This window comes from Leucoraja erinacea, chromosome 4 (genome assembly GCF_028641065.1).
Source record: "Leucoraja erinacea ecotype New England chromosome 4, Leri_hhj_1, whole genome shotgun sequence".
Taxonomy (NCBI): domain Eukaryota; kingdom Metazoa; phylum Chordata; class Chondrichthyes; order Rajiformes; family Rajidae; genus Leucoraja; species Leucoraja erinaceus.
The window spans coordinates 44,821,193-44,845,338 of record NC_073380.1 but is presented as its reverse complement, the minus strand read 5'-3'; the positions used below and the strand labels follow the sequence as shown (position 1 = coordinate 44,845,338).

Sequence of the window (24,146 nt, the reverse complement as noted above, 5' to 3'; positions counted from 1 at the left end):
TATAACAGCATTTAAAAGACACTCGGACAAGTACATGGATAGGAAAGGATTTGAGAGATAGGGGTCAAACGCAGGCAAATTGGACTAGTGTAGATAGTGCATCTTGGTGGGTATGTATAAGTTGGGCCAAACAGCCTCTTTCCATGCAGTATGGCTCTTTCACTCTATCTGAGCCTTTATTCAGCTTTGGTGTTCTTCATTGTATCTTCCATTAAATATCCACATTGGAAATACATTATTCTCTTGTCTGCACTCATCATACTTCGTAGTCCATTGGTACTTTTGTCAATGACATCAGTCTGTGCTGCTCATGTCTCTGATTGAACATCAGTACATTCCCCATCTTACATAACCTCTGCCAGCACCTTAATGATGCTTTGTGATAAGTACTTTCAAGCACTGTACCTGTGTCAGAGCTTAGCATATCATCCAAAATATTATCAAAACTTGACATGTTTTGTGTCAATCACTTGCATTGGATACTATTCCCAACATGAACTAACATCCCAGTTTTTTACCTTGGTTCTATTTCAACACGGCGGCCACAGCCATTTAATTATCCAGTTCAGCGATAGCTATCCAAAACATCCTTGATGATTTCTTCAAGGTCATCCAGTATCACTTTCAGTGGATGATTCTTCTCAACAATGTTCCGCAACCACTGACTAGATTGTCTTTTCTGCTGTGCTCCATCAATTTATTTTTGGTTGATATTGCAGCTTTAAACTTCCTGAGCAGATTCTTCCAATTCATTACCTCTCCCAACTAAGGACATTTCTCTATAGCTTCTTGCCCTAAAACAATACCCTGGTCTTCCATGGCCCATATTGTTCGGAGCTCTTGTATGAAACTTTCTTGCCAGTTGACAGTTACTCTAGAATTTCAGTTATCAGCCTTGTGAACCTTGCAATTTCAAATGATAGCATCTTACAAAGTAAAGGCTTATCTTCATGGCAATGTTTCCCATAATTTTTGGAATGCACCTTCTACCTGATCATGAGTGAGATAGGTAGGGTAAATGCAGAGTCTTTTTTCCCAATGCAGGGGAGTCAACAACCAGTTTAAGGTTTAAGGTGAGAGGAGAAAGATCTAATGAACCTGAGATGCAAATTTTTCACACAAAGGGTGGTGGGTGTACGGAATGAGCTGCCAGAGGCGGTAGTTAAGGCAGGTATTATCACAATGTTTAAAATACATTTGGACAGGTACATAGATATGAAAGGTTTAGAAGGATTTGGGACAAAAGCAGGCAGATGGTACTATTTTAAATGGGGCAACTTGGTTGGTGTAAGTAAGTTGGGCCGCATGGCCTGTTTCAATGCTGAGTGGCTCCATGACAGGGGTTCCCGATCTTTTTTTTGTCCTCTGGACACTTTAATAACACATAACAATGTTATTTCACTTATTTATGAACAACTAATGATGAACAGATACCAGTATACCAGAACGAAACATAGTCAGTCAATGAGAAAAAATATGTACAAATTCAGAATCAACAAATTTACACCCTGGGTAGGCGAAATTTACCCACCTGGGGGTAAATTTACTCCCGGTTGGAAACCCTTGCTCTATGACCTATTCATTGCAATCCATAACTGTATGCAGCTGCAAACAGCCCAGCCAAGTTGTCAGCATTGTCCAGTTGTGTGACTACTCAGTGAACCCAGAGTTTGAGTGGTTTCTGGATTTCCTCATGGTCCCAGGTTACAGCTCTTTGAAAATCTAAGTGTGTCCAGTCCATATCCAGGATCACTGGGGCATTCCCATAATTAGGATGGCTAACAAGAGAACCAGTTCTGCAATAGCATCGAAAAGCCTATCTCACCCATAGTAAGATTCACTGGAAGGTAGTGGAAATATTCCAAGTACGTATCTTGTGCAATCATAGAATAATTTCCCACAGTACTAATGATTTCATATGGCTGGTGCCTTTATTTTGATAGGCCTTACCTGTAGCATTTTTGCAATCTTTTCAAGTGTGCAATGGCTACCATTGAGTGCTATTTCCACTTTTCCATCCTTTGACTCCATTGTATGTACATTATCTCAGCGGACTTATTGCCTCCCTATTTACTAAGCTTATAGGACAACTTTCAATGAAGGACTGCAACTACATGCAATGCATCCTATCCTATAACAATTATAGCATCAAGCCATCTTGATGGGCATTTTAAGGTTTATGTACAACCCATACGTACGAACGAGCGTTTGATATTGGAATTGGTTTATTTTTGTCATATATACAGAAACAGTAAATACATTTGTTTGCGAGCTGTCCAGTCAAATCATACTATACATGAGTACAATCAAGTCTTACATAAGTACAACAGATAGTGCAGAATATGGTATTACAATGTTACAGTGTTACAGCTACAGAGAAGGTCCTAAATAAGAAGATCAAAACTACATCCTTAATGTACTAGAGTTCCGTTCAGCAGTCTGGTAACAATGGGGAATGTTCCTGAATCTGATGGTACATGCTTTCAAGCTTCTGCATCTTCAACAAGAGAGGGAAGAGGAAACAATGTGGGTGTAAGTGGTCCTTGATTATGTTGGCTGTTTTCCAGACACAATGTGGTGAAGATGGAATTGATGGTTAGGGGTGTTGGTTTGTGTGATGTCCCTGCAATTTCTTGCGGTCTTGGTCTTGGATCTTACCATTTTACTAGAGTGCATCTATAGAAGTTGATAAGAGTTGTTGGGGATATGCTGAACTTCATTAGTCTTCTGAGGAAGCAGAGGTCCAACATCTTTCTTGGTTATAGCTTTCTTGTGCTTTCTTGATTGTAGCTTCAATGTTGTTGGTCCAGCACAAATTGTTGATGACATTTATGTTTAGGAACTTGAAGCTCCCATCCATTTCCACCAGCACAATGGATGTTGGCCTAGTAGTGTATGTACACCAGCTCATTTCCTGATGTCAATAACTATCTCTTTCATCTTGTTGATATTGAGCAAGTTTCTAAAATCTAAGTTTCTTTCATGTACCCCATTTTGAAATTGTTTGAGATCCGACCCATTATGGTGGTGTCATCTGCAATTTTGTAACTGGAGTTAGAGCAGAATTTGACCGCACAGACTTGAGCACATAGGGAGTATAGTAAAGGGCTGAAAATGCATCTTTGGGAGACACTAATATTGAGAATTATGATGGAGGATATTTTGGTCACTTATCCTCACTGATTCTTGGCTGTGGGCCAGAATGTAGAGGCTGCAGTTACAGACAGGATACTGACTCCTAGGTCCTGGTAATTAGAGATGAGTTTGATTGGGATTATGGCATTGAAGGCGGCATTGTAGTCAGTTAGCTACTGTCGGGCTGCAGGTGTCTTTTAACATGTGGGATCTTTGACGAGCAACTATACAGTATATGAATGGTTAAGTTAAATGTCCTGGTTTAACGACACATTGCACTTGGTTGACTTCTTTTTTAATTTAAATATATTGCCAAGTAGCCGCAATTTCCCCTTATGAACAGTTCGGGTTACAGATCAAATCTAAATTCTGAACTTCAATAATTTGCCAGAAAATGTACACATATTTATCCACTGGTCTATATCATCTTTGTTTTGCTTCAGTTGTTTTTCTGTTGTTTGTTTGTTACTGGTACTCCATGCTCATGTCCAAGTTATTTAATGCTAATAGTATTTACTGCCTTTTGCTTAATTAAGGGATCAAAGTGTTTGTGTGCATATTACTATAAAATTGTGGATTTATATTACTAAATGCGAAAAAAAACTGAAGTGCTCTCCAATGCATATTCAGTAATCTATGAGAAATTAAAGAGGGAATGATAAATTGGGTGATTTTCATTAGAAATACTATAGTTTAGCTCATTTGACCTAGCGAAAGAGAGTTTCAACTCCAAAAGGCATGAAACAGAAAGACCACTTGGTATTCAAGCTAAAAGGTAGTCGAGCAGGAAGTGGGAACTGCATTATGATATGAGAAATGATGTACCAAGTTTGATATTACCATCATACGATCAAGTCAGTATTCAAATTAAAAAAAAAAAATGAGTTTAGGTGAAGCTGTGCAGGCTCGAAGGGCCGAATGGCCTACTCCTGCGCCTATTTTCTATGTTTCTAAGCTTCTGCCTTGTGCTAAAAGGTGATATGGTACAACATGCACATAAAGCAATATAACTACCAATGTTTTATAAAATAAAAAAATGAAAAGTTTTCAAATCAATATCAAAATGAAAATGGATAAAGGGTCTGTCCCACTTACACGACATGTCACGGGGTGACGCCTGCATGGTCATGAGTAGTCGCCGAAAGAGCCGTACCTTTTTCTGGTAGCCGCTGGATTTTCAACATTTTGAACATTTTCAGCGACCTGCTGCGACTTTGACGGGTGCCGGCAAGTCGCGGAAAAAAAATCACATAATAGGCCTGTCCCACTTAGGCGACTTTTTAGGCAAGTACAGGACACTCTGCGCTCACCACAGGGTCGCCACATGATCGCCACATGTTCGCCGGTGGTCACTGGTGAGTCTCCTCCATGGCACAAGGAGTTCCCGCATTCTGGGAACTAGTCGTGGCCTCAGTATGGTCGCCGCAAATTTTTCAACATGGTGAAAACTTTTCTGAGACCAAAAATTGGTCGCCATGAAGAAAATTGATAATTCTGTAGTTGTAGGTGCAGTTGTAGTGGGGTCGCCATGTAGTTATAGGTAGTCGAGGTAGTCGTAGGTAGTTTTAGTTAATCGCCTTTGCTGACCTTTCATTGGCTCATTGGGGAAAAGAAAACGTAAGCACAAGTTTTCAGAACCAAGGATAACTGATGTTAAATGCCCGCTGAACTTCACAGCTGTGTATCTCTGGCTTATTAAAAGTTGTTTGGCTTCTTAAAAGTGTCTCCACTCCTTCTCCCCCCTTCTCCCCTCCCCCCTCTTTTAAAGGACTTACCGTACATTGATATGATTAATGATTAATCTGCAACTGATGCTGCACACTGTTGGGGAAGAGAGGAACAGTAATATGACCAGCCCATTAACTTGGTGTGCTGTCTATGCTCAAAGGGTTTACCAAGTTGTTGCCTGAAGTTTCTTTATGCCTCAGTCAATAATTGTGCTGTATTAGGTTGTACTCAGCATCACATTCCAACAAATTCAATCACAGCTCTGTGCTGAGACTGTTAATTTAATCCAAAGTTGGCAAAATCATATAAAAATAGGTTTAGTGAGAGTGTTTGTCATATGTACTGGCAACAGAACAATGAAATTCCTTACTTGCTGCGTCTCAAGAGGCCAGTTAACATAATAGCACACATAAATATATACTACTCAATAATACAATAAATTAATAAGTAATCATTAATGGTGCATAGTGCAACCAAAGACACAGTCCATGGAAGATCATAGTAGCTGAGCTTTCGATTAGTGTCATGCAATGTTCAAGAGCATGGTGGTTACTGGGAAAAACCCGATCTTGAACCCGGTAGTCGGTTTTCAGGTTCCTGTTCCACCTTTATGATGGTATTAGTGAAACGAGAGAGTGACCAGAATAGTGTGGGTCTTTGAAGATATTGGTTGCCTTTTTGAGGCAGCACAACCTATTAATCCCTTTGGTGGGGAAGTCAGTAAGCATGATGTGTTTAGCATCACTATGGGATCACTGAAAAAGTGCAGGGCATTTCTGCTCCTTCGGTTCAGTGATAGTATTGTACCACTGTCCGAATATATTACCTTTTCATAGACTTGAGTATACAATCTCGACTGAAACCTCTGCAATACTGAGAGACGGCTTTGCTGATGGTGAAGTATATGTTGGATGAGACATTAAACTTTCTCTTGCATATGCAACAATTTACACAAAGGATTGTTCAAAGTTTAATGTAAGAGCTTTCTTGCTAAGCTGATAGAAGTTTATCCCTCAAATAATGTGATTAAAAAAAGTTACCTGCTTGCTCATTGATCTTCTTGTTATTTGATGGCCCATGCCTGCACAAATTGATTATAGAGTTATTGAGCACAGAAATAAGCTCTTTGCTCCAACTTATTCAATGTGACCAAGGTGCCTTCCTGAGCTAGTTTCAATTGCCTGAATTTGGTCGATATCACCTCTTAACCTTTCCTATCCATGTACCAGTCCAAATGCCTTTCAAAAATTATAGTTGTATCCACATCTACTTCAACCACTTCCTCTGACAGTTCATTCTATATGTCCACTCTCCTCTGAGTGCATATCTTGCCTTTCATGTCCCCTTTAATTCTTTCCCTTCTCATCTTAAACCTCTACCTTCTAGTTTAAATGTCCCTACCCTGGAAAAAGACTATGGCCATTTACCATCTCTATGAACTCAAGGTTTCATAAACCTCTATAAAGTCGCCCTCAGCTTCCTTCACTCCAGACAAAACAATCATAGTTTGTCCAATCTCTCCTTACAAATCGCTCCAAAGAACATAAATACAATCATTCAAAATGTCTCCTCCATGAGAAAGCTTTCGCTTACTTTTCACTTTTTTGTTTAGCTGGGTGACATATTTAATGTCTTTGGTCCTGCTGCACTGCAATTTCTAAATAGAATATACTCAGCTGAATAACGTTACTAACTGATACATCTTCAACAAATTTTTGTTGAACAGAGCACAGGAATCAAAAGAGAGAAATATAATTCATTTTTAACAACACTATAACAATACCCACTACACTCCTTCAGTGAAATGCATACTCAAAGTATTACTAATCAAACAATAACCAACATGGAAGTGAACTGTGTAATTAACGGGCAACCTACAAAGTCACAATTTATTTTTATGTTGATTTATACATTAAGTAATTCTTAAGATTATGAATTGCCCAGACTGGGTCTACATCTTAATAATGTTGTGGTAACATTACCACCCAGGACTATAAAATGTGTTGATTTCAGTGCAATTAGATATTAGGACGGGCAATGAGATATTCAGATGAACTGTGATAGGGACAGAGCAATATTTTGCAAGTGTGAATATGTAAGTGGCATGAATGGATTACAGTAGATTTGATTATTTTACACTAGCTCTCTCCAAGTGTTGACTCTCCCATATTTAAAAATCACAAAATGTTTTCAGCACTTTGTACACATTTTTGACATACCATTTGAAAAAGGACGATTATTTTGCTCATTTCACTTGCAATTTTTTTTTTGAAAAAGCAACATTTAATTTGTGATACAATGTCAGTTGCAACAAGATGCTGCTTGAGAGATATAAAGATTTTATATGGCATCCTTATTTTTGGCAAAGATCTCATGCTGGTTATACCAGAAACTGAGCAGATGGATGATGAGGGTCCTACCACTAGCACCACAGGTCAGTCAACATACCGTTTATTCTTCTACAGTAACAGCTAATAGGAATTTTGAACAGTCTTTGTTATTTACTACTCAATTTGATATTTTCTATTATTTTTGTAATTTGACCACGCTATCTAACCAAAATTGTGTATAAACCTCTTCTCAAATAATTATTTTTCAGTGACATTCGCGTTGACTTAAAATTAAAAAAAGCTGTTTTATTATGTTGAAGATAGTATTTTTCTATTATGAGACAAATACAATTATTAAAATATATCAGGTATAATATGCATCGGCCTATTCCCACTAAGATATGCCATTGGTTCAGAGCAGAGCTGCAGTAATTAGCAGTTTGATTGTAGTAGATTGGGGACTTGAAACATGTGTTATGGGGCTGTCCCACTGTATGAGCTAATTCAAGAGCTCTCCCGAGTTTTAAAAAAAACTCGTGGAAGCACGTAGAATGTACGTAGTGGGTACGTCGGAGCTCGGGACGTCTCTTAGTGGCTTGTAACGCTAACGGCAGGTAGGCGGGAAACGCGGTAAGCTCGGGAAGGCTCGTGAAGATTTTTCAACATGTTGAAAAATGTCCACGAGATCCCCGAGTACCTACAAGTGGCTATTACCGAAATTCTTCGAGTTCGAATCAGGGGAAACTCGGGAGGACTCTTGAAGTAGCTCGTACAGTGGGACAGCCCCATAACTCTCAAACTAAATGAGCAATATAAGATACTGCCTAGTTCAGAGCACCCATGTGCAAGAGTACACGTGTTGTCCAACAGCACTCCTACCTCTTTCTGAGGCTCCCCAGTAATTTTATTCAAGAAATCATCTAATTCTTGTTTCAGGTTAGACCTGGTGCAAGATCAGAGACCCTTTGGATTTCAATGGTGACTGCAGGGCATGGTTGTAAGCATGTCTGAGGTTATTTTTTGTTATATAAAATTTAACATTTTTACAAGTTTAATTTAATGATTTTTTAAAAACAATTCATATTTTTTAAGTACAGCCTTCATGTCAGTACATATGCACCTCATCCCAACTCATGTTATACACTTACAACATCTTGAATCAGCAGAAAGGCTCCAGGCATCCCTCCAGCAATTGTGAAATTGACGGCAGTAACTTGGCATCAATTGGTGTATTATCGATGAGAGGTGTACAAATTCATGAGAGGAATAGATCGGGTAAATGCATAGTGTCTCTTGCCCAGAGTAGGGAAATCAAGAACCAAAGGCTTATGGTGACGGTTAACTTTTTTTTTACACAAAGGGTGGTGGGTGTATGAAACAAACTGCTGGAGGAGTTAGTTGGGGCAGGCATTATCACAAAGCTCATGACACATTTAGACATGTGCATGGATAGGATAGATATAGTGGGATTCGAGCCAAGCGCAGACAGATGGGACTAGTGTAGATGGGACATGTTGGTCGGTGTGGGCAAAATGGGCCGAATGACCTGCTTCCACGTTGCATGACTCTAACTTGGATTACCTCATGCAATATTTTTAAGTGCAGTGTGACAATACCAAAGTTTAAATGAGTAAATTCAAATGATGTCATGAATCTGCAAGTATACACATTTTCAGTTGCAATAATTGACACGCATGGTCCATACAGGCTGCAAGTGAGTGATGTTATTCATGATCAAACTTCATTTGTAAATTTGGTAGCTTAGGGCCTTTTAGTTCATCATTCATGTTCAGAGCACTCTATTTCGTAACTTAGGCCCTTTTTGTTCGCCACTCATATTCACAGCATTCCATTCACTGCAACTGCACCATTTAAGGGTCTACTTACTCATTTTACACCTAGATGGCAAAAACTGATAACATTTTTGAGAAGAAGATTATGGAAATGCAACGTATATTTGAGCCTAAAACAAACCAGATAAAACGAACAGCAATGCCTGTGAGAAGGGGATGAAAATTGGAACGTTGTATGATATTAGCTGGGCACATGAAAAGGTCACAGAACAAAAGTGCAAATGTTTTTGTGTGTGTTAGCACCTTTTAACTCGTCAATGGAGTAAATAAAAGATATACTCGTTTTACAAGTAAAATCTGCATCTTAAAATCTGTATTTAAATAGCAAAATAAATATACTTGTTGTAAATAGTGATAAAACAATTGGGGCGAATAAAATAAAAATAGAATATAAAAACTAAGAATGGGGCAAACTATGTTTAAATATGTACAAAAATAGGAAATTCCAGTTGCAGACATGTAACTTTAAAAACTGGGATACGAATATACCTTACAATGAGCATATTTTCCCTTATTATAAAATTTCAATTATGCCATAATGTGTTTGCATTTTAATACTTAGTCTCCACTTCCAATTATTTCCCTTTAACTCTTAATCCCATTATTCTTCCATAACTCCTTTAAAACATACCTGCACAGCTATTATTTTCTGAGCATTCTCAAGAGAGAGAGCCTGGAACGTAGCCAGCTCAGCTTGACTATAAAGGCCCCGTTGTTTGGAGTAGTCCACCATTGCTTTATGCATCCTGGTTTGTAGTGCGGAGAGCTGATGAAATTTAAAAAAAAGTCAGAGTAGGAGAAGAAATTAATGGAAGCGTTCAAAAAGAATGATGGAGAGAATACAGAAAGCAGCCAATAGCCCATTCTGTACAGTACAGGCCTGACAGGAATTTCACAGTCTCCTGATTTTTCAGCCCACTCATGTGCATTCAATAGAATCCAGTCACATCTGGCTGCTAGGAGGATGGGGGGTTAATTTTCTCTAAATGCTTCAGCAGTTTTGTTCTAGCTGTGGCAAAGCACTGACTGCAAAGCTGATGAGTTAAACATTTCTGTTTCACTCTGTTCCATAAAGGCGACAAAAGGATTTATTTTACCCTTTTGTTTAAAAGCATTCAGATTTGATGCTGTTTATGCGGCACCAACTGGCCCCACCTCAACTTTAAAATGTAAAGTTAAAATATATTGATAGACATGCTAGCTGGTTTTATTCCTGCAAGGCTTATCATGGCCTAGCAACATGTGCTTTAGTGCATGACAAAACTAAAGAGCATTAAGCAGTCATCAGCTGCTTTAGGAGAACAACAACAGAAAAGAAATTTCCAGAAAAACACATCATCCGTCTGTCTTGCAGTGATAATAAAAGAACAAAATTCAACTGACCATTTTCAATCACATGGAGAATAATACTTCACAATAACTGTTTATATCTGTGCATAGGTGGGAGTTATGAAGACATATGGTAAAATATAAAATATATGTGACTTATTGGATACCTAATTAGGGCTAAATCATATCAAGAATTTGAAAAACATAGAAGCAAACCACATATAGTGTTTAGAAAATAAATTTCAGTATCACATATTATAATTAATTTAAGTCTATTTTTGTAAGAATATTTTTGCAGGTTAATTGATTTATGTTATCACATTATATTCTATCAGATTGATGCGAGGCATTCGAAGCATTCAACGGTGAAAATTGAGAAAAATGAGTAAGCATGACATCGTATAAATCGTCTGATAGAAAATAATAAACAAAAGTCAAATTAAAGATGGTTTATCACAAATTTCAACAGAAAATAGTTATCGACTGTCAGAAAATGAAAATGTAATGAATTTGTTATCCTTTTGGTTATATGTAATTGTCATCAGATATTTTGTAACATGAGAATATTTGATATAAACAAGTTTAATTTCAATATTATGGTGCATTTTGCTAAGTGACTGAGCAACCCATAGATTTGGCAATAAAATATTAAATGTGGCCAGTATATTGCATTGTTTCTAAAGGGCCCGTCCCATTTTCCTGAGTTACTCACGAATTCTCCCGAGTTTTCCCCTGATTCAAACACGGAGAATGTCCGTAGCGAGTCCGTAGGAGGACGTAGGAGTCCGTAGATATATCGTAGCGGCTCATTATGCCAGCTGTAGGTACTCGGGGCATCAGGTAAGTCGGGACGTTTTTTCCAGCATGACAAAAAAGTCCACGAGGAAAAAGATAAGGAGGAGTTCGTAGATCACAAAAATCTTGATTTTTTTAAGTTCCTTTCAACTCGGCAGAGGACTCGGGAAAGTGGGACAGGCCCTTAACTTACAAATACACTGGAGCACATTGCCTAAGAAGAAGTCAGGGCCAGGTATTCTCACAACATTTACACAAGGTTTAGAAGGCAATGGACTAAGTGTAAAGGGGACTCGTACAAGTCGAGTTGGGACACAGTGGGCTAAGAGCCTATTTATAAAGTCTGCAACTCTTACACAGATTTGTGAGATAAAATGGTGCAGTTCTGTACAATACACGACAGGAGCTCAACAAATAATCTTGAATAGAATTTGAGAGAAAAGGAAATATTCATTAAAAAAAAGCATGTAAGTACTTTAAAGTTAAATTTAAAAGCATAATTATAAGGTATTTGCCTCATTCTGTTAGAAAGCACTGCTACCTTTGTTATGAATGCCAGATGGAATTTTAATCAGATAAGCATTTTTTGTGTTATATTTTCATCTGAACAATCAGTGTACTGCATTGTTCTGGCTGCTTGAAGGACATCAGTTCCTTTTGGTCAAACTTACCTGCCAACCGTGGGAGCTGTATTAGGTTGAGGTTGAGATTTTACTTTTGTGAGGCAACATTATTGTCTTAGATGGAATACTATGGCAAAGTCCTACAACATGCTTCCAGAGCTGCAAACTTCTCTACTCTTCTTGGTCATGTCAATCTGCTCAAGGAGATAAAATGGCAAACTTTGACAGTCCCCGAACGGATGTGCAACTAAATTCTGACCATTCCTTCTAATTCAAAGAATGTACCAACATCATGTGCTTAGCTTACTCCACAATGAACTGCTCATATTACCCAACTTGGATTTAGAGAGCACTGCATGTTGTGGGTAGCCTGCACAGTTTGTGCTGGTCTGGATCACTTTAGGATAGCATGTACCTCATAAACAGAAGATGAATCAATGGTACTTTATTGCCACATGTACAAAGGTAGAGTAATATTCATTATCGCATACAGTTCAGTACAAGTATTACCATGCACTTGTAGTGTATCTTAGATACAGTACAAGTGTATAGCAATAGTACATTGAGACAGTATACAAGAGTTGCCGGGTTTGGCGCCAATTTCAAGTTCCAGAATTATGGCTGTAGCTGGTGGAAAACCTAATTCTAAAAACAGAAACTAACTGAGGAAGCAAAAGAACATTGTGGTTTTCAGATGGTACACTGAAAGCACTGGTGAAGAGAGCTATCCTTGGAGAATGAGGAAGCCGTCAATGAATGAATGAATGAATGAATACTTTATTGTCACGTGACAGGTCACAGTGAAATTCTTTGCTTGCATACCCAAGGTATGCAAATAGTCGCCACATAAAGGCGCTGACAAAGTTCCAAAGTATACACAGTATCCGCACCAGTCCCCCTTTGTTCTCTCCGTCCCCCACCTTCCTCAAGGCGACCCCCCCCACACTAGGTCCTCCATTGTTCTCCAGCCCCCCCCCCTCATGGCGGTCCCCCCACGCTGGGTTCTCCATTGTTCTTTGTTATTCCCCCTCCCTCACGGCGGTCCCCACACGTCGGGTCCTCCTTTGTTCCTAGTGAATTTGATCAAGGCATTGGGACGAGATAATTGTTGCAGTTAAAATCTGAAGTCACGCTCTGAAAACATGTTACCGAGATGCACTGTCAATGACCTCACGTGCATGGTCAAGGTCAGTGAATGCAATTTCAAGGGTCATATTCACCTACTGCCTCACTAGCCCTAGCCATTGTTCAAAACACTACACTGCCAGCATTCTCAATCAATCAAGACCTACCTAATGTTCATATGCTCCAATGCACGCTCACACACTTACCATTGCTGTACGCTTCACACCCTGGTCTTAAAGTCGTAATATACTGCAATTTATTCAGACATGACAAGTACTTCATCAAAAGACAACACATACAAACATATCGAGCAAAAAAAACAAACAAATGGCTGGAGGAACTCAGCAGGCCTGGCAGCATCCGTGGTGAGAAATGGATAGATTATATTTGGGTAGACAAAAATGCTGGAGAAACTCAGCAGGTGAGGCAGCATCTATGGAGTGAAGGAATAGGTGACGTTTCAGGTTGAGACCCTTCTTCTGACTGATGTGGGGGTGGGGAGGTGGGAAGAAGAAAGTAAGAGGCAGAGTCAGTAGGCTGTGGGAGAGCTGGGAAGGGGAGGAGAAGGAGGGAGAAATTAATGACTACCTAAAATTGGAGAAGTCAATGTTCATACCGCTGGGGTGTAAACTACCCAAGCGGAATATGAGGTACTGCTCCTCCAATTTGCAGTGGGACTCACTCTGGCCATGGAGGAGGCCCAGGACAGAAAGGTCGGATTCGGAATGGGAGGGGGAATTGGTGCTGAGCCAGCAGTAGATCAGGTTGGTTAATGCGCACAGCGCAGAGGTAAAGCGACAAGTGTAGCATTTCCTGCGGTTGCAAGGGAAAGTACCAGGGGAGGGGGTCGTTTGGGTGGGAAGGGACGAATTGACCACGTTGTTACGGATGGAGCGGTCTCTGCGGAAAGCCGAAAAGGGAGGAGATGGGAAGATGTGGCCAGTGGTGGGATCCCGTTGGAGGTGGCGAAAATGTCGGAGCATTATCTGTTATATGTGATGGCTGGTAGGGTGGAAGGTGAGGACAAGGGGGACTCTGTCCGTGTTAAGAGTGGGAGGATGGGGAGTGAGAGCAGAGCTACGTGATATAAATGAGATCCTGGTGAGAGCCTCATCTATAGTCGAAGAGGGGAACCCCCGTTCCCTAAAGAATGAGGCCATCTCTGATGCTCTGGTTTGGAACACCGCATCCTGGGTGCAGATGCGGCGTTAACGAAGGAATTTGGAGTAGGGGGATAGTCCTTACAGGAAGCAGGGTGGGAAGAAGTGCAGCCCAGAGAGAGGAAATGAGAGGAGTCAAAGGGAAAGTTGTTGAGGGTAAGGACCAGCTCCGCTAGGCGGAGGAGAGTATTGGTTGACTTGGATTGGTTGGTTCTGTGGTCGAGGAAGAAACAGAGGGCTTTAAGACCATTTCCTCCAAATCAAAAGCGTAGCTATGTGCACGTGTACGGGGCCCAGCTATGCCTGCCTCTTTGTAGGGTACGTCGAACAATCCTTGTTCGAGGCGTACCGTGGCCCTATCCCCGAACTCTACCTCCGCTACATTGACGACTGCATTGGTGCTACCTCCTGCACCCATGCAGAACTCACTGACTTCATCCATTTCACCACGAATTCCCATCCGGCACTCAAATTCACCTGGACCATTTCCGACATCTCCCTACAGTTTCTACACTTCACTATCTCCATCGCAGGTAACAAATGGCTGACCAACATCTACTACAAACCCACTGACTCCCATGGCTATCTGGACTACACTTCTTCCCACCCTGCTTCCTGTAAGGACTCTATCCCCCTACTCCCAATTCCTCCGTCTACGCCGCATCTGCACCCAGGATGAGGTGTTCCAAACCAGGGCATCGGAGATGTCCTGATTCTTTAGGGAATGGGGGTTCCCCTCCTCAACTATAGATGAGGCTCTCACCAGTATCTCCTCTATATCCCGTAGCTTCGCTCTCACTGCCCATCCCCCCACTCATAACAAGGACAGAGTCCCCATTGTCCTCACCTTCCACTCTACCAGCCATCACATACAACAGATAATACTCCGAAATTTTTGCCACCTCCAACAGGATCCCACCACTGGCCACATTTTTCCATCTCCTCCCCTTTCAGCTTTCCGCAGAGACCGCTCCCTCTGTTACTCCCTGATCAATTCGTCCCTTCCCACCCTTCCCACCCCCTCCCTTGGTACTTTTCCTTGCAACCGCAGGGAATGATACACTTGTCGCTTTACCTCCCCCCTCGACTACATCCAAGGACCCAAGCAGTCTTTCCGGTTGAGGCAGAGGTTCACCTGCACCGCCTCCAACCTCATCTATTGCATCCGCTGTTCTAGGTGTCAACTGCTCTACATCGGTGAGACCAAGCGCAGGCTTGGCGATCACTTCGCCCAACACCTATGCTCAGTTCACATTAACCAACCTGATCTCCCGGTGGCTCAGCACTTCAACTCCCCCTCCCATTCCGAGTCCGACCTTTGTGTCCTGAGCCTTCTCCATGGCCAGAGTGAGTCCCACCGCAAATTGGAGGAGCAGCATCTCATATTTCACTTGGGTAGTTTACACCCCAGCGGTATGAACATTGACTTCTCCAATTTCAGGTAGTCCATGCTTTCTCCTTCCTTCCCCTCCCCTTCTCAGCTCTCCCACAGCTTATTGTCTCCGCCTCTTTTCTTCTCCCCCCCCCCCCCCCCACATCAGTCTGAAGAAGAGTCTCGACCCGAAACGTCACCTATTCCTTTCCTCCATAGATGCTGCCTCACCCGCTGAGTTTCATCAGCATTTTTGCCTACCTTACATTTTTCCAGCATCTGCAGTTCTTTCTTAAACATAGGTGATATTTAGGGTCAGTACCCTTCTTCAAATATGAAATATTGTGTGTTCATTTTCCTCCACACTTGCTGTCTGACCCAATGCGTTCCTCCAGTAGTTTATTTATTGCTCAAGATTCTAGCATTTACAATTTCTTGTGCTCCACACACAAACATGCTTGAACACAGTGATGCATAAATGGAGGAGGCAGCAGCTGAACAAAAGCAATCAAGCACATTAATAGGATGGTTCTCACATGAAGGAGATAGTGCTCACCAAAATAGATTTTTGCCAAAAAAAAAGGCTGAATCTGAAGATGACATTATCTTCATACTTAGTCCTCCATATATGTCAGCAACATGCCAAGATTTCTCATGATGTACAAACTGCAAATGGTATAAGCATGTACCTCTTACTTGCTCTGCATCTGCCATAACATTACTCAATAATTCTATATTTCTTTCAAGTGGCTAAGAAATGCAATCAGGGCAGAGAGTAGTAGGGGGACACCATCATTCAACACACATTTGCAGTCAGCAGCACATTCACTGATACTTGGAGTCTAGAGATTAACCTAATTTCAAGATCTGGATATGGTGACTTATTCGCTACCTGAGGGATTCAAAATACTCCCAGCAACAAACATCTACAAGCTGAAGATATTTGGGCCAGCTACTGAACATTGAGGTTTCTCTGTAATGATGTCCTAAAGTGCAGATGATTGTACTGAACAAACTTAATGACATTCTTATGATTATGCATTGACATAATTCTTGATGCTGTTTTCAGTCAAGTAGTTCCAATCTGTACAGGATAATTACACTTATCTCACCTTTCGATATCAGCTCTTTTGTTAATGTGGGTTTATCCACAACATGGTCCTGGCAGTGGGAAAATGCTGCTTGATATCGATACTTTGGTAGCATTGAGAATTGGTCAATATTCTTTGCCAAGTTTGGATTTTTGAGCAATTTTCCATATTCTTGGTGGACATTGGTGTTGCTGCATAGCTAGAGACACCATAGATCTTCAATAATTGTGTCAGTATCTATCACCTTTGCTACGAATGTGGTGTTATTTATCGCTTGCAATGAATTAGAGTGAAGTGTGAACATTTAGAAGATGGGATGCACATTCCTTCCTTGCTCTATTGGAGTGTTTGGTCCCAGCGGCTTGTTAAAGGCACAAAATGTTCTGTTCTTCTCATTGAAATTTCAAGCTATGAACCTTTTAACCAAGCAATCCTTTCATAACAAATCTGCTCCATTGTCCAACTAATAAGGAATGTCCACAGCTAACTCCATTGTTACCTATCTTGGGATTAATCCTGGCGCCTATTCCATTGATCATTTACATACCGCCCTTTGGTAATATCATTCTTAAACATAATGCCAGGTTCCATGTTTATTTAGATGACCCTACCAACTTTCATGATCCTTCGACTGATGTTGGTTTGACTGTCAGATAATCAGTCTTAGAAGAGACAAGATGTTCCTAAAATAAAGCAAGTTGTACGATTGTAGCCATTGTTTACCTCCCCCTACCCCCACCCCCCCCCCCCCCCCCCCCCCCCCCCCCTCCACCCCCCGTCTCCAACTACAAATTCCATGTGCTGATCATTGATTCAATTCCCCTCCTTGAATGATTTCAGACTGATCCAAATTATTTGTAAAATGAAATTTAAAATCACTCTAGATGCTGGAAATATAAAGATAAAAACTGAAAATATTGATAGTACTCAATATGTCAGGTGACACCTGTGAGATGAGAAACAAAATTAATTGTTCAGGTTGAATTCTTTGCCCTGAAATGTTAACTTTTTTTTTTCCTCACCTATCCAACTTAATTGTGGAGTAATCACCATTTTCATTTGCTCTTCATCACACATGATTACTATTTCAATTCTCTATTTACACTGTCATAAACTATTTGATGTTAAAGCCCTTTGTGTTTTTGTTGCATGCAGGCCTGACTATGACATTTATCTTCTCATCAATGTATTACCTTTCAACATTCATAAAATTAAGCACTTCTAAACCCCAGCTGCCATATGCACATTTGCATGATCACTGTCCTCAACTCCCAAATTCACTCTAAGTACAACAAGAATTCAATTAAAAAATTCTCATCATCATGGTTTCATCATTGCCAATGTCTATGTTCAACTTTAGGCCAAATTTCCAACTTCAGCTTTTTGTGCATTTCCCATTTTTTCAACATACTTTTAGCTAGCAGGCTCTGGCATTCCATTCATAAACCAATCCACTTCTCAAACTCTTTCTCAACTTCAAGGTACTTCTTAAATCTACATTGTACAAAGTAAGGACATAAAATACTTGGCAGGTCAAGCTGCATCTGAGGAGAAAGAAATAGTTAATATTTTGGCTCAATGTCTTGAAAGATTTTGATAAAAGCTCATCAATTTGAAATGTTAAGTCTATTCAAAAGTAAAATACTACTGATCTGAAACATCATTGATCTGAAAGGTTAATTCCTTCTCCATTGGTGTTGTCTGACCTACTGATTTTTTGCCAGCATTTATCAAATGCAAAATGTAATATGGTTACATATTATATAATTTGCTATTCTTATGTCCATGGGGAGACATTCAACATTCTCTCGGCTGTGAATAAATGCCTGGATGCAGCCAAATCTAGAGAAAGCATTTTTCAGAATGCAAGTATTACAGTATTGAACATGGGCAGGACCTACACAATGAATGGTAGGACTCTGGGTAGTGTTGTGGAGCAGAGGGATCTAGGAGTGCAGGTGCATCGTTCCTTGTCGGTCGAGTCGCAGGTAGATCAGGTAGTGAAAAAGGCTTTTGGCACATTGGCCTTCATCAGCCAGGGAATTGAGAATAGAAGTTGGGAGGTCTTGTTGCACTTGGACAAGACGTTGGTGGGGCCACATTTAGAGTATTGTGTTCAGTTCCGGGCACCGTGTTACTGGAAAGGGTACAGAGAAAATTTACGAGGATGTTGCCAGGTCTAGAGGGTCTGAGCAAAAGGGAGAGGTTGAGTAAGCTGGGGCTCTATTCCTTGGAGCGCAGGAGGATGAGAGGTGTATAAGATCATGAGAGGAATAGATCGGGTAGATGTACAGAGTTGTCCAGAATAGGTGAATCGATGATCAGAAGACAAAGGTTTAAAGTGAAGGGGAAACAATTTAATAGGAATTTGAGGGGTAACTTGTTCACACAAAGGATGGTGGATGAATGGAACAAGCTGCCAGAGGAGGTAGTTGAGGCACGGACTATCACAACATTTAAGAAGCATTTAGACAAGTACATGGATAGGACAGGTTTGGAGGAATATGGGCCAAATGCTTGCATTTATAGCTGGGACATGTTGGCTGGTGTTGGCAAGTTGGGCCGAAAGGCCGGTTTCCACATTGTATCACTCTATGACTATGTCTCTATGGGATATTTCTTTGTTTTAATAAAAGTTCTGAGTGCTAAAACTATACAAGGGAAATAAATGCAGATAGTATTAAATGGTTTAATATTTTATTGAAACCAAAGAATGCAGATCTATTTAGTATTTTAGACATTTGAATGATAATGCCATTAAAGGCGATTTTTGCTCACCTGTAGGAAAACAAATTTCCATGATGATAGATATGAGAAAACTGGCTGGCAACAGAGTGACTTATTTTATCTTCAAATGTGTAAACATACTGCTATCCTGTGCTAATTATTTACCATCAATTAGTAAAACAAAACTATGGTCCAAGATTAGAAAATCCTTTTCAGCATTAACAATGCCAAACCAATTAAATTAAATAGAAGCACTTGTACGTGTAAATTAGTTTAGCCACAAAAGGCATTCCATCCAACATGAAATTCTGAGGATTTATGTTTATGAAAACGTCAGTTTAAAATGTCAGTATACCTACTGTGCTAAAAGGGAAAGCTCATTACTGAATTATGCTAATTAGACAGAATTTATATGTGCACGTTAGATCAATTAAATAAATTATTTTCACTTCATTTCAAAAATGACAATCTTCATGAAATTTGAAGGCTATTTTCAATTTATTTTAGGGACTAATACTTTAATTATATCAATTGTAACTAATTTATATATGTAGATTAGAGAGTCTTTAATGATGTTCCCAATAATCCAAATAATACAATTGCTATATTGCATAATAGGACAAAATGTTCACTCATCACCACAAAATTCATTGGATGATGCACAACCATATTTATGCAGTAAGGAAGTATCTTGTTAAATCCCTTTATAATTTGCCTCCTTATATATTTTACAACTGCAGGACAGGACCATTAAAGTTATTGTACTTAAATTGAGTGCAATGTCTAGTGTTGTGTGACAATTTTAGTATTTTTCTTTTGAAGGGTCTATAGTACAAAAAATACAACCAAATTATGAATGATAAAATAATCATGCCTCGCCCAGAAGTTAGTTGAAGATTAAATAGCAAAGACTTTAGCTGTAAAATTAAGAACTAAGAGACAAATATTTTCTCTGTCCTCTTAAAAAGCATTATTTTCCACCTTTTTAACTAAAGAAAGTTTCTATGGCTTCAGCATATCTGCATGTTAAGGGAGATATGTTTTGCTTTGGTAATATAGTTAATGAGTCTAAAAATATTCAGTATAATAATTCTGTCAAAGCCCCCACAGTCTTTTCAATGAGCAGACTCCTGCCGGATTCCAATGGGGAGCCAAGTAATGAGCTTTCAGTGTTCGCTCCCACATCGTCCAAGCGAAATATGCATGGGCTTCCATGGTTCCACATCATTAGTAACATGAAACAAAGACACATGCTTGACTTTAACAAGCAACTGAAGCAACTGAGTTATTAGCCTGTTACTGTACATAAACTTAATTTAAATGTGACAAAAGAGATCTCTAACCAAAAATAAAAATAAATGTATATATAAATTCATGAAATAAGTGTCCAGGATTTAAGGTGAAAACAGGACTCAATGGAAGCATTTTAACTGTGTCTCATAAGGCCTCTTTACGGGCTACGAGCTGAGCCTAGGTGGTCCACCATAGTAAAAACGACTAAGAAATCAGAGTGGTAGTAACAGAAGCAATCTTGAAATTACATTTATCTAATCATCCATCTCCATTAATTAAGTATGCTTACATAATTACATCCAGGCAACATTAAATACAGGGAACAACATTTAAATACCTGGTTGAATTGGGTCTGTTTCTCACTGCAAAGGCCACATAAGACCATTGATGCTTTCCAATGCTACACCTTAGTCAGTTGCAATATTGCACTGAAGCCATACAACAAAAAACATGTCTCAATATTTGAAAAGTATGTTTTTATTTTACTTTTCTCAACAGCAAAGCTGTTTTTATATTTATTGGATTGCAGTGTTCTGGTTTACTGAGTGTTGGACACCATTAGTGTTATAACTGTTAGTAAAAAATAAAAAGAAACTCCTATATGCTACCATGTTCAGGGAAATGGATATAAAATTATAGATTGCCAAAAGATTAAATGCCAGAAATTGTTCTGCACTGGGAAAGCTATGTTAAAGAACCTCTTTGCATTGGTGCAGTGAGCTTGTGGGGGGTATTATATGCAAAGCATCCTAGCAGCTATAAACATGGCCTTGTACACCATTTGAAACAAAATATTTTAGTATGAACAAGTATAGTACAAAGCTGAGCGTTGTTACAAAACCTACCGCTACAGATCTGCCACTGCCTGTGCGTGCGATTCTGAAGGCTTTGTGGGGGGCGGGATTAAAATGCAGGTTTGTATTGGTTGTCGGAGTGGGATTTCCTCGGGCTGCTAGCTGATGAAGAAAAATCGTTCGGGCTTCCGCTCCTGGGTTTAAAAAAAAATATTTGCTGGACGATTGCGTCGCTGGATTAAAATTAAACGCGACTTTAACGCCTTTAACGCATTCAACATCACGGATCGCAATATCAGGACAAAAAAAAAGGTATGTCGGTCGGTGGGACGCCGCAAGCCGGCAGCCTGCTAGCAGCGTGTCAGTTTTTTCACCTTTTTTAATTTTTTTTGTGTGTTTAAATGTATGTTTTTAATATTTCTTTGTGTGTCTTGTGTGGGGGGTGCTGTAAGGGGGAAACCATTTCAGTCGCCTCCTCCACGCCCGGGGTTTCAGCTGCGGGCGCAGTGCGGACTCTCGGCGTGGAGCGGGCGAGCCCTCGCTGGGGCTCGCCAGAGGGGAGCACTCCGTTCACTGGCCCACGGCAGCCTGAAGCCGCGGTCTGCAGAGCTCCAGCCGGCGTGGCGTCCGCAGCCTGGGATCCCTCGCATGGGACCCTGGAGAAGAAGAAGCTCCGACTCCGACTGCCGACCCGCGGCCAACTTCTATCGCGGGCGCGGCGTGGACTTACCATCAGGATCGTGGTCCCTCGCCGGGGATCCCTGCAGTCTGTGGTGCTTCTGGCTGCGGCACGGCGGGAACTTTAAATCTCTGACCGCCGGCCTGCGGCCTACATCAACCTGAAGCCGCGGTCTCTGGTGGGGGAGGCACCGATTCAGGACTTACCTTGACTTTCATTCATCTGCGGCTGCAGAGGGTTGAGGTCCCGACCACGGGGGGAAATGGAGGAGGACTGGCCAAATTTTGTGCCTTCCACCACAGTGATGAATGCTGTGGTGGATGTTTATGTTAAATTTTTATTACATTTTTTGTGTGTTCTTTTTCATTGTACAGCTGCTGGCAAATTCATTTCACTTGCACTTTATGTGCAAGTGACGAATAAAACTGATTGTATTGTATTGATTGTATTGTAGGTATTATCTTGCTTTTTGGTGTGGCTTCATTTTAATCTTATGATGCAAAAAATGTTATTTAGGCCCACATACGAATCAGCCGTCACTTGCCTGCCGATATGGGCTTAAAATTAATGGCAACGGGAACATTCCAATCAATCACATTCCAGAAACATCCACTCTCAAGATAATCAAATTTGTTATTTTTTTGCACAATCATGCCATAGGAACATCTAAATCATCTATATTTTGTGTTATTGTCTATCCATGATCAATATTTTCATACTAAATATCCACAGTACAGTTTTAGTCAGATGTATTGTGCAAAAAATGATTTTGATTATCTTGAGAATGGATGTTTCTGGATTAGTTTATGGGAATTAAACAAATGGAATTCCTTCCATTTGGCATATAAATTCATGACAAAGTGAGATTTAAAAATCATGTTATATTGCGAATTCTTGTGTGAATGGGATCAGTTTGTTATTTGTTATTTGTATACTTAGGCTATTTAAAATGTTTAGCCTTTTCTTAAGAAATTGATAGATGTTTAGATCTAGTAATTGAATGTAGATTAATTTAATTGCTTAGATGAATTTAATTGATTTGATGAAACTGATGAATATGAATTTTTTGTTAGGTATTTACTATTTGTTTTAGCATTTAACTTTATCATTTCTACCTTTTTTTCCTAAAACTGCAAATAATAAAATTTCTGTTAATGCTGTTCAGTGGGTTTTTTTCTTTACATTTTAAACAGATGTCTCTGAAGAAGAAATGCAAAATTGTCAATCCAAATGCCCAGCAAAAGACACTGATTTAGACAACATTCGCAGAGATTATCTGAATTTGGACTACTTCAAATGTGATGATCTACAGGACATTCTTAATGGGAAAGTAGTGCGCAGAAAGGCATGTCATGCGTGGTTTGAAGGGCAAAAAGTTGTAGTTTACAATGCCAAAATTGAAAAGTTGAGGAAAAACAAGGTGTACAGAGTTGCTTATTGGTTACAATCTGGGGAGTATGATGATGCTGCTGATTATGATATGCTAATGTACCAGCTAGCAACTGATCTTCTCCATAAGGACTTGGTATTTTGCTAGAAATTGTAATTTATTTACCTGTCTTTTATGGACTTACAGCATATAATACAATAATATTAAAGTTCTGATCTTGAGAATATCACATTTTTGAATTTTCAAGGCAGTCTTGGTGCAGGAGCGGGGTTCTGATTTTGGATGATCAGCCATGATCGTATTGAATGTTGGTGTTGGCTCAAAGGGCCAAATGGCCTACTCCTGCACCTATTTTCTCTCTTTCTTTCTATCAAGTGTTTTACTTCCACTAGTCTAATTGGAACACTGTTTCACACAATGAATTCTCTATTTCAGAATGAATTCCCTGAAAGTTGCTATTTCTCAGTTGATCAGTTTTTACTCCCTCCTTTTAAATGGAATTGCAATGATAAGGAACATCACCTCAAAGGAAGGTCAGCATGCAATTTTCAGTCATTGATGCAATTTGAATGGATTTCCTACATTGTAACTGGGGTATTTATTTGGGTGTAAAGCAACTAGGAATGTCGCATGGTCTTAAAAAGTGTAAACTAAATGGATGGCAAATGAACATGGAGTGAATTATTGATAGCAGACCTACTAGAAAACAAAGAAAGAAACCC

At 39.9% G+C, this 24,146-nt stretch overlaps 1 protein-coding gene across 3 annotated transcripts in view; it reads right to left on the bottom strand.

The window, feature by feature from the left end:
* LOC129696331 (coiled-coil domain-containing protein 178) overlaps positions 1-24,146 on the bottom strand; it is a 235,011-nt gene that overhangs the window by 25,929 nt on the left and 184,936 nt on the right. For all 3 annotated transcript variants that reach the window (XM_055634151.1, XM_055634150.1, XM_055634152.1), the window contains one exon: positions 9,678-9,812. In XM_055634151.1, the coding sequence (XP_055490126.1) occupies positions 9,678-9,812 (135 nt within the window). The remainder of the gene's footprint in view (positions 1-9,677; positions 9,813-24,146) is intronic.